General features: G+C 44.6%; 1 protein-coding gene across 2 annotated transcripts in view; it reads left to right on the top strand.

Moving 5' to 3' along the window:
* LOC134359534 (src substrate cortactin-like) overlaps window positions 1-12,089 on the top strand; it is an 87,604-nt gene that overhangs the window by 11,939 nt on the left and 63,576 nt on the right. For both annotated transcript variants that reach the window (XM_063072937.1, XM_063072938.1), the window contains exon 3: window positions 7,594-7,667. In XM_063072937.1, coding sequence (XP_062929007.1) covers window positions 7,594-7,667 — 74 coding nt within the window. The remainder of the gene's footprint in view (window positions 1-7,593; window positions 7,668-12,089) is intronic.

Below are 12,089 nucleotides of genomic sequence, written 5' to 3' on the forward strand. Positions count from 1 at the left end.
TAGGTGGCCTGTACACAACTCCCACCAGCGTCTTCTGCCCCTTAGTGTTACGCAGCTCTACCCATATCGATCCCACATCTTCCCGGCTTATGTCCTTCCTTTCTATTGCGTTAATCTCTTCTTTAACCAGCAACGCCACCCCACCTCCCCTTCCTTCATGTCTATCCCTCCTGAATATTGAATATCCCTGAATGTTGAGCTCCCATCCTTGGTCACCCTGGAGCCATGTCTCTGTGATCCCAACTGTATCACAATCATTAATAACAATCTGCACTTTCAATTCATCCACCTTATTACGAATGCTCCTTGCATTGACACACAAAGCCTTCAGGCGCTCTTTTACAACTCTCTTAGCCCTTATACAATTATGTTGAAAAGTGGCCCTTTTTAATGCTTACCCTGGATTTGTCGGCCTGCCATTTTTACTTTTCTCCTTAGTACTTTTTGCTTCTACCCTCACTTTACACCCCTCTGTCTCTCTGCACTGGTTCCCATCCCCCTGTTGTGAACTAACCTCCTCTCACCTAGCCTCTTTAATTTGATTCCCACCCCCCAACCATTCTAGTTTAAAGTCACCTCAGTAGCCCTCACTAATCTCCCTGCCAGGATATTGGTCCCCCTAGGATTCAAGTGTAACCTGTCCTTTTTGTACAGGTCATGCCTGCGCCAAAAGAGGTCCCAATGATCCAAAAACTTGAATCCCTGCCCCCTGCTCCAATCCCCCAGCCACGTATTTATTCTCCACCTCATCGCATTCCTACTCTCACTGTCGCTTGAGATTTGCCATACACTGGGCAATCTTAGGTACCTGGCATACTCGCTGAAGGGTCTCAATTGAAAAGGATTATTTCCCCCTACAGATGCTGCCTGACCTATTCCGGCCCTCCAGCAGTTTGTTTTTTGTTACATACTTGGCCTCTTCTTTGCAACTGGAAACCAAAATAACATAATGAATTTAGTCTGGAAAGTGATGGGAGCACTCAGCAGATCAAGCAGTATCTTTGGAAGGAAGAGTAGAGTGAGGTCAGAACAGATGAAGGGTTTTCAACCTGAAGCATTAACTTTGTTACTCTTCCCGCAAGTGTTGCCTGTCCTGCTGAATATTTCTGGCATTCAATTTTTACTTCTTTGCTATTTTCTCTCAAGGTTTAGAAACCTAACTCTGTCCATGTACACCTTGAACACAAGCAATCTATCCTCTTAAACATGTGACACACTTTTTTTGGGATTGGAATAGGACGGGGTAAGTTTTTTATGCAGAGAGTAGTGAGTGGATGGAATAGGCTGCCGGCAACGGTGGTGGAGTTGGATATGATAGGCTCTTTTAAGAGACTCCTGGATAGGTACATGGAGCTTAGAAAAATAGAAGGCTATAGGTAACCCTTGGTAATTTCTAAGGTAAGGACATGTTCGGCACAGCATTGTGGGCCAAAGGGCCTGAATTGTGCTGTAGGTTTTCTGTGTTTCTCTGTTTCTCTGCAACAAAGAAAAATGAATCTCAAGGTAGTATGTGATAACATATATATATTCACACACATTGATAATAAATTGACTTTGAACTAGTACGTTTGTGGGTGACACAAAAATTTGCAATGCTCTGGATTGTAAGGAAAGTTGTCTAAGTTTACAGCAAGATAGATCAGTTGGAAAGTTGAGTGACAAGTATGAGGTGATGTATCTTGGAAGTCACTTAGGAGTAGTATCTGGTTGATCACAAAGGGGTGTCAATGAACAGTGGGGTCTAATGGACTCAGTCCATAGTTCCATGAAACCAGCAAAATAAGTGGATAGGGTGTTGAAGAAGGCATATGGCATGCTTGCCTTCGTAGGTCAGGGCATTGAACATAAGAGCTGGAACATTATGTTGCATGTTTACAGAATGCTGATTTGGCAAAACCTGAAGCATTATGTGCAGTTCCCCCAGGCCATCAGACTCCTCAATACCCAGAGCCTGGACTGACACCAACCTACTGCCCGCTACCGTGCCTATTGTCTTGTTTATTATTTATTGTAATGCCTGCACTGTTTTGTGCCCTTTATGCAGTCCTGGGTAGGTTTGTAGTTGTTTTGTGTTGTTTTACGTAGTTCAGTGTAGTTTTTGTATTGTTTCATGTAACACCATGGTCCTGAAAAATGTTGTCTCGTTTTTACTGTGTACTGTACCAGCAGTTATGGTCGAAGTAACAATAAAAAGTGACTTGACTTGATTTGAGGAAGAAAGTGATTGCACTGAAAAGAGAACAGAGGAGTTTCACCAGACGAGTTCCATCCCTGAAAATGGCCCAAGTGCCACCCCTGCCCATTTATCTCCTCCCTTACCTCCATTCAGGGTCCTAAACAGTCCTTTCAGGTAAGGCAATGCTTCACCGGCAAATCTGCTGGAGTCACCTATTGTGTTCAGTGCTCCCAATACAGCGTGCTCTACATTGGTGAGACCTGTCGTAAATTGGGGGAACGCTTTACTGAGCACCTCCACTCCATCCGTCAAAAGGGGAAATTCCCAGTGGCAAAACATTTAAATTCTGAGTCCCATTCCCATTCTGACAGGTCAGTCCAAAGTTTCCTTGTGCCACGATGAGGGCACCCTCAGGGTGGAGGAGCAGCACTTCATATTCTGTCTGGGTAGCCTCCAACCCAATGGCATGAATACTGATTTCTGCTTCCAATAAAGAAATTTTTTCCTTCCTCCTCCCCTCTTGTTCTATTCCCCACTCCGTCCTCTGACTTCTCTTCACCTGCCTTTCACCTCTCCCTGGATCCCTTCCTCCTTTTCTTCCTCCTGTAGTCCACTTTCCTCTCCTGTCAGATTCCTTCCTTTCCTACCCACCTGGCTCCACCTTCTGGCTATCCTCATTCCCCTCCCCCCCCCACCTTTTTATTCTGGTGTCCTCTGCCTTTCTTTCTAGTCCTGAAGAAGGGTCTCTGCTGGAAACATCGACTCTTTTTTCCCCTCCGTAGATGCTGCCTGACCTGCTGAGTTCCTCCAGCATTTTGTTTCTGTTGGTCTGGATTTCCAGCATCTGAAGAATTTCTCATGTTTAAGTTTCACCAGGATGTTGTTTGAATTGATGGACTTTGGTTATGGGAAGAGATTAGAGATGGTGTTTTGCCAGCAGCAAAGGAGGTTGATCAGTGACCTGATACAAGTACTGTATATATTATATTCTTAGAATAAATGGTGAAAATCTTTTTCCTATAGGAGACGTATCAAAAACTAGAGGACATAAGCTTAAAGTGAGAGGTAGGAGATTTGAGAGGAATCTTAGGGTTAAGTTTTTTTACACAGAGAATAGTTGGGGTCGGAAAAGCACTGCAAGAAGTAGTGCTGGAATCAGATACAATTCCAATATTGTAAAGACATTTAGAGACAAAGGTATTGTACTGGTATGAGTATTGACGCTGACTATAAATCTCATCCGGGCTGTTGATGTGACAAAATTATTCTCCGGACAGTAAAGTCCCACAACTGCAAGGGGTCTGGATGCTGATCTTGATGCTATGTTGGCACCAGCATGTGTGGTGACACTTGCAGTCTGTCTCTAACACATTTAGTTGCCTTGTCCTGCTCAGTACTGACAGCCTCAATGCTAATCAGTACTATGAGTCAGTATACTATGCCCATAATGTTCAGCAGAACAACAAAGCAACAACAATAACAACAACCACACAACAGCAAAACAAGCCCCTTTCCTTCCTCCTGCCTACCTTCCCGCTGACACACATGAACAGTCCTCCAGCCCCGGGACAGGCTGTCCCTGGGCCTCAGCCTCCAGTGAGCTCATAGACTTGCAGATCTTTGGCTTCCACCTTCCCTACTGGACTTATAGACTGAAAGACTCAGGGCTTTGGCCATTGTGCCTTGACTTCTGGACTTCTGATCAATCTTAAGGCTTCAATCTTTGGTAACAATCCTACGACACAATGGGACCTCGAAGTCTGTACTTGTCGTTGACAGGACCCCAAACTCGAGGCCTCAGACTCTAGACTTACTTACCCACGCGCGCACGTGTGTGTGTTGGCGGGGGGGGGGAAGTGGGAGGTGGGTTCACTGGCTTTTGTGCCTCCCGCCTGCACAGACCTCTGATCCTAGATCCTGCCGACCTGGGAGGACTTGCTGATCTGGGGATGGGGTGTGCACCAACCTTCATCCTCACTGATCTTTATTCACGGCTTTTGCTGGCCTGATATCCATCTATGATGTCCTTCATCACATGACAATCTCGCTGGCTTTCGAACACAGAGAACAGAGCAGAGACCCTAACCCCTAACTCCCCCACATTCATGTCCCTAAATCCTATCCTGACCTCTAACGCCCCTCTCTGTTACAAAATCATTCCTACAAATCTAAAAGATATAACTAAGTCAGTTTGATTGACAGCATGATGCTATCCCATTGACAGTGAGGTGGTCCTTCATGTCTTCCCATTAAGCAGTGTGACATTCCCTCAGTACTGCCTCTCTGATCAACACACACAATCTGCTGGAGAAACTCAGCAAGCCAGGCAGCATCTGTGGTAAGGAATAGACAGTTGAAATTTCAGGCCAAGAGCCTTCATGAACACTCCCTCAACAGATGATCCCTAACTTGCTAAGTTCCTCCTGCATTATGGTTTTGCCGGAGATTCTGCAGAACCTTTTGTGTTTTTGATTTGTTTTTCCTCTGATGGTATGTTTCTCCTTTAGTTTTGCCCTTCTGAGAAGGTAGCCCTCCCTCATTTTTGCTTACCTCATAGTGCAGCAGACCCTTTGTACCATCCCTCTGATACTGCAGAACTCCCCTTTGAGCAATCTCACTAATCGTGTGATTTTCTTTCACAGTTGCTCATCTTACAGAATTCCATGTCCTTAATACTCTCCCTCAGTACTGCCCTTCACATGCTGCTCCACTTCCTCTTTGCTTCTGTTCAGAATGTATGTTTTCTTCATACCATCCACTGACAGTGCGACAGTCCTGCCCTTAGTGCAGTACTCTGTCAGTGAAGCCCCTCGTAAGGTGCAGCACTCTCTCAGAAATACCATCCACCAACAGTGCGAAAGTCCTGACCTTTCAATAGTGCAGAACTCTCTCAGTACAGCCTCAACGTATGGTGCAGAACTCTCTCAGTGCAGCACTCTCTCGGTCATTCCCCTCAGCTGATTTGGTATTGTCCCACTGACAGTGCTGTATGCACGCTCTTTACAGTCCCATCTGATAATGCAGTACTGTTCCAATACCTGAACTTTGACAAACATCTACAGACATGTGGTGGAGTATATATTACTGGCAACATCACAGCCTGATATGGAAACACCAATGCCTTTGAAAGGAAAATCCGACAAAGAATAGTGGATACGGCCCAATTCATAATGGGCAAAGCCCTCCCCACCGTTGAGCACATTTACATTGAGTGCTGTTGCAGAAAAGCAGCATCCATCAACCAGTAGGAAGAAGGTACAGGAGCCTCAGAACTACACCACCAAGTTGAGGAACCGTTATTACCCTTTAGCTATCAGACTCTTGAACCAGTGGGGATAACTCATCCCACATCCTATGGACTCACTTTCAAGAAATGTTCATCTCATACTTTTGATATTTATTGCTTATTTATTAATTATTATTATTTCATTTTGGATTTTGGATTTGTACAGTTTGTTGTCTTTTAAACACTGGCTGAATGCCCAAATTGGTGTGGTCTGTCATTAATTCTATTATGGTTATTATTCTTGGGGTCCGAGTCCATAGGACATTCAAGGCTGCTGCGCAGGTTGACTCTGTGGTTAAGAAAGCATGTGATGCATTGGCCTTCATCAATCATGGGACTGAGTTTAGGAACTGAGAGGTAACGTTACAGCTATATAGGACCCTGGTCAGATCACACTTGGAGCACTGTGCTCAGTTCTGGTCGCCTCACTATGGGAAGGATGTGGAAATCATAGAAAGGGTGCAGAGGAGATTTACAAGAATGTTGTCTGGGTTGGGGAGCATGCCTTATGAGAATAGGTTGGGTGAACCTGGCCTTTTTATTCTTGGAGCAACAGAGGATGAGAGGTGACCTGATAGAGGTGTACAAGATATTGTGAGGCATTAATCATGTGGATAGTCAGAGGCTTTTTCCCAGGGCTGAAATGGCTAGCACAAGAGGGTACAGTTTTAAGGTGCTTGGAGGTAGGTACAGAGGAGATATCAGGGGTAAGTTTTTTACGCAGAGAGTTGTGAGTGTGTGGAATGGGCTGCCGGCGACGGTGGTGGAGGCAGGTACAATAGGGTCTTTTAAGAGACTCCTGGACAGGTATATGGAGCTCAGAAAAATAGAGGACAATGGGTAACACTAGGTAATTTCTCAGGTAAGGACATGTTTGGCACAGCTTTGTAGGCCGAAGGGCCTGCATTGTGCTGTAGGTTTTCTATGTTTCTATTCTATAAAGGATTTATTGAGTATGTCTACAAGAAAATGAATCTCAGGGCTGTATATGGTAACGTATATGTACTTTGATAATAAATGTACTTTGAACTTTGAACTAGGTTCTATCCCACTTAGTGTGTGGAAGTCCATCAGTACTGCTCCTCCAATGAATGTATTCCAGTGAATTCCAGGGAGGAATCGTATCTTGAAGCACAGGTTTGCTTCATTCTCAGATGTATTCAGAATCAGAACCAGAATCAGGTTTATTATCACCGGCATGTGACGTGAAATTTGTTAACTTAGCAGCAGCAGTTCAATGCAATACATAATATAGAAGAGAAAAATAATAACAATAAATAAAATAATAATAATTAATAAACAGTAAATCAATTACAGTATATGTATATTGAATAGATTTTAAAAAACGTGCAAAAAATGGAAATACTGTATATTAAAAAAAGTGAGGTAGTATCCAAGGGTTCAATGTCCATTTAGGAATCAGATGGCAGAGGGGAAGAAGCTGTTCCTGATCACTGAGTGTGTGCCTTCAGGCTTTTGTACCTCCTACCTGGTGGTAACAGTGAGAAAAGGGCATGCCCTGGGTACTGGAGGTCCTTAATAATGGACACTGCCTTTCTGAGACACCGCTTCCTAAAGATGTCCTGGGTACTTTGTAAGCTAGTACCCAAGATGGAGCTGACTAGATTTACAACCCTCTGCGGCTTCTTTTGGTCCTGTGCAGTAGCCCCTCCATACCAGACAGTGATACAGCCTGTCAGAATGCTCTCCACAGTACATCTATAGAAGTTTTTGAGTGTATTTGTTGACATACCAAATCACTTCAAACTCCGAATGAAGTATAGACACTGCATTGCCTTCTTTATAACTACATCGACATGTTGGGACCAGACAAGATCCTCAGAGATCTTGACACCCAGGAACATAAAACTACTTAACCTCTCCACTTCTGATCCCTCTGTGAGGATTGGTACGTGTTCCTTCGTCTTACCCTTCCTGAAGTCCACAATCAGTTCTTTCGTCTTACTGATGTTGAGTGCCAGGTTGTTGCTGTGGCACCATTCCACTAGTTGGCATATCTCACTCCTGTACGCCCTCTCGTCACCACCTGAGATTCTGCCAACAATGGTTGTATCATCAGCAAATTTATAAATGGTATACTGATTGCTATTTGTATTCTCTGCTATTTCAGAATGATATTTCAGAACAGGAGCAACGATGGGGAGCAAAGTCTGTTGATGGGTCTGGTCGGCCCCAGCACATCAAGTAGGTACTGGGTGAAACTCGGACACTGACCTACATGGTTTCTGGGAAGTGTTGTAGCAGGGCAGCAGATGAGATTATATTAGGTATGGTGGTGGTAACAGGGATTATCCCCCTTGCCTCTTTAACTAAGTATAATACAGGAAAGTTTAGAGAAATGTTGCTCATGAGTAGTGGTTTTCAAGCCAAGTTTATGATAACCAGAGATGCAGGGCCCTACTGAAAGCCTGTCGTGTGGCGCGTGGCCAAGTGGTTAGGGCATTGGGCTCACAATCTGAAGGTCGTGGGTTTGAGTCTTGGCCAAGGCAGTGTGTTGTGTCTTTGAGCGAGGCACGTAACCACACACTGCTCTAGTCCACCCAGCTGAAAATGGGTACCGGCAAATGCTGGCGGTTAACCTCGCGATAGACTGGCGTCCTATCCGGGGGGGAGTCTCGTACTCTCAGTCACTTCATGCCACAGAAACCAGCATAAGCTCTGGCCTGATGGGCCACAAGGCTCGGGACAGGCTTTGACTTTGACCGAAAGCCTGTGGATGCCACAGCACCCACTATGCTGCTAGATGGAGAAATGGACCGCGTTGCCCCACTGATGAAGTGCTGGATTCAGAATGGTGTGTATTTGAAGAGGTTATATTGAAGTGTTTACATCATGTTCCTGTACCCTCAGTGGCCACTTTATCAGAGGCACCTTGTTAATGCAGATATCAGCCAATCATGTGGCAGCAACCCAAATGCATAGAAGCATGCAGACATGGTCAAGAGGTTCCGTTGTTGCTCAGACCAAACATCAGAATGGGGAGGACATGTGATCCAAGTGACTTTGATGGTGGGTCATTGTTGGTGCCAGACGGGGTGGTTTGGGTATCTCTGAAACTGCCGATCTCCTGGGATTTTCATGCACAGCAGTCTTTAGAGTTTACAGAGAATGGTCCAAGAAACGAAAACATCTAGTGAGCCGCAGTTCTGTGGCTGAAAACACCTTGTTAGTGAGAGAGCTCAGAGGAGAATGGCCTGGCACGCATTATAAACGATGTGCAGAAGAGCATCTCTGAACATACAATACATTGAATCTTGAAGTGGACGGCCTGTAGCAGCAGAAGACCATGAACTGACACTCAGTGACCACTTTATTAGGTACCGAGTGTATAATACATGGAGGAGGAGGTTGCTATGAACAAACTGCATTGATGAAGGATTATGATATGACCTTGGATGTCTTGTAATTTATGAAATTCTGGGTGATCTCCAGGTTTTGCTTTCCCCTGTTTTCTCATACATTCTGTCGCATGCTGGTAGTCCTCTCATGCCAATGAATGATGGCTAGCGTAGTGACTTCAGGGAATATAGCAGCCACCTCACATTGAATATATGGGAAGTAGGAGAGGGAGAGATCTGTCAGGTTGTATAAAGCTTACATTCTCTGAAAACAAATTGAACCATTTGAATCTTGTCTTGGGTATGAAAAATATATGCACTGTTTTCTCTTAAGAAAAAGATCTTGACATTTTATTTCTAAGTTTCTGTTATACATAAAAACTGTATAACTGTTAAACTATTGAAATGTAATTAAATATATTTTAAATACTACTTCATTATCAGACATGACATTAGACTTGTGATATAAGACCGTAAGACACAAGAGCAGAATGAGACCATTTGGCCATTCGCATCTGCTCTGCCATTCCATTGTAGCTGATCCTTTTTCTCTTTCCCCAATCTTCTCCCCATAATCTTTGATGCCATGTCCAATCAAGAACCTATCAAGCTCTGCCTTAAATACATCCAAAGACCAGGCCTCCAGAGCCGTCTGTGGTAATTAATTCCACAAATTCACCACCCTCTGGCTAAAGAAATATCTCCCCATCTCTGTTTTTAATGGACGCCACTCTATCCTGAGGCTGTGCCCACTTATCCTGGACTTCCCCCACCATGAGAAGCATCCTTTCCACATCTACTCTGTCTAAGCCTTTCAAGGTTCGAAAGGTTTCAATGAGATCCTCCCCTCAACCTTCTGAATTCCAGTGAGTACAGGCACAAAGCTTTCAAATGTTCCTCATATGATAACCATTTTATTCCTGGATTCATCTGTTGAACCTCCTCTGAACTCTCTCCAATGCCAGCACATCTTTTCGCAGATAAAGATCCCAAAACTGTTCACAGTACTCAAGGTGAGGCCTCACCAGTGCCTACAAAGCCTCAGCATCACATCCCAGCTCTTATATGCCAGACCCTTGAAATGAATGCTAACTTTGCATTTTCCTTCCTCGCTATTGACTCTACCAGCAAGTTAATCTTAAGGATGTTCCAACATTGTATTTCACTTGCCACTTTCTTGCCCATTCTCCTCATCTGTCTAAGACCGTCTGAAACAGAGAAACATAGAAAACCTACAGCACAATACAGGCCCTTTGGCCCACAATGCTGTGCCAAACATATACTTACTTTAGAAATTACCCAGGGTTACCCATAGCCCTTTATTCTTCTAAGCTCCATGTACCTGTCCAGGAGTCTCTTAAAAGACGCTATCGTATCGGCCTCCACCACCGTCACCGGCAGCCCATTCCATGCACTCACCACTCCCTGCGTAAAAAAACATACCCCTGATATCTCCTCTGTACCTACTTCCAAGCACCTTAAAACTGTGCCCTCTCAAGCTAGCCATTTCAGCCCTGGGAAGAAGCCTCTGACTATCCACACGATCAATGCCTCTCATCATCTTATACCCTCTATCAGGTCACCTCTCATCCTCCGTCACTCCAAGGAAAAAAGGCTGAGTTCACCCAACCTATTCTCATAAGGCATGCTCCCCAATCCAGGCAACATCCTTGTAAGTCTCCTCTGCACCCTTTCTATGGTTTCCACATCCTTCCTATAGTGAGGCAACCAGAGTTGAGTACAGTACTCCAAGTGGGGTCTGACCAGGGTCCTACATAGCTGCAACATTACCTCTCGGCTCCTAAACTCAATCCCACAATTGATGAAGGCCAATGCACTGTATGCTTTCTTAACCACAGAGTCAACCTGCGTAGCAGCCTTGAGTGTCCTTTGGACTCGGACCCCAAGATCCCTCTGATCCTCCACACTGCCAAGAGTCTTACCATGAATACTGTATTCTGCCATCATATTTGACCTACCAAAATAAACCACTTATCTGGGTTGAACTCCATCTGCCACTTCTTAGCCCAGTTTTGCATCCTATCAATGTCCCGCTGTAAACTCTGACAGCACTCCACACTATCCACAACACTTCCAATCTTTGTGTCATCAGTAAATATTCTAACCCATCCCTCCACTTCTTCATCCAGGTCATTTATAAAAATCACGAAGATTAGGGGTCCCAGAATAGATCCCTGAGGCACACCACTGATCACCAACCTCCATGCAGAATATGACCCGTCTACAACCTCTCTTTGCCTTCTGTGGGCAAGCCAGTTCTGGATCCACAAAGCAATGTTCCCTTGGACCCCATGCCTCCTTACTTTCTCAATAAGCCTTGCATGGGGTACCTTGTCAAATGCCTTGCTGAAATCTATATACACTACATCTAGTGCTCTACCATCATTAATGTGTTGAGTCACATCCTCAAAAAATTCAATCAGTCTCGTAATGCATTACCTGCCTTTCACAAAGCCGTGCTGCCTATTCCTAATCATAAAAATATGGCTATTTCCCTAGCCATATTATTTGCCTAGGGAAATCTCACATGCAGTTGTGGTTGTTGTGTACATCCCTCCCTCTGCCAACCCGACGTCGGCATGTAACATCATTTACACCGTTGGGCACAGGAGTACATTCAGCCAGAGACTCATTCCACTGGGATGCAGCACTGAGCATGGGAAGTCATTCCTGCCTGTGGCCATCAAACTCTGCAGCTCCTCCTTGGAGGGTCAGACACCCTGGGCCAAGGGGCTAGTCCTGGACTTATTTCCATCTGGCATGGTTTACATATTATTATTTGATTGTTTGTGGTTTTGTATTGCTATGTTTGTACTCTGTTCTTGGTTGGTGCAACTGTAATGAAACCTAATTTCCCTCGGGATCAATAAAGTATGTCTATCTATCTATCTATCTATTATACCTCTCCAAATGTTCATAAATCCTGCCTCACAGGATCTTCTCCATTAACCTACCAACCACTGAAGTAAGACTCACTGGTCTATAATTTCCTGGGCTATCTCTACTCCCTTTCTTGAATAAGGGAACAACATTCACAACCCTCCAATCCTCCGGAACCTCACCGTCAGAGGCTCAGCAATCTCTTCCCTTGCCTCCCACAGTAGCCTGGAACATCTCGTCCAGTCCCGGTGACTTACTGTATCCAACTTGATGCTTTCCAAAAGCTCCTGCACATCCTCTTTCTGAATATCTACATGCTCAAGCTTTTCAGTCCATTGTAAGGCATCCCTACAATCACCAAGGTCCT

The sequence above is a fragment of the Mobula hypostoma genome, chromosome 20 (genome assembly GCF_963921235.1).
Source record: "Mobula hypostoma chromosome 20, sMobHyp1.1, whole genome shotgun sequence".
Classification (NCBI taxonomy): domain Eukaryota; kingdom Metazoa; phylum Chordata; class Chondrichthyes; order Myliobatiformes; family Myliobatidae; genus Mobula; species Mobula hypostoma.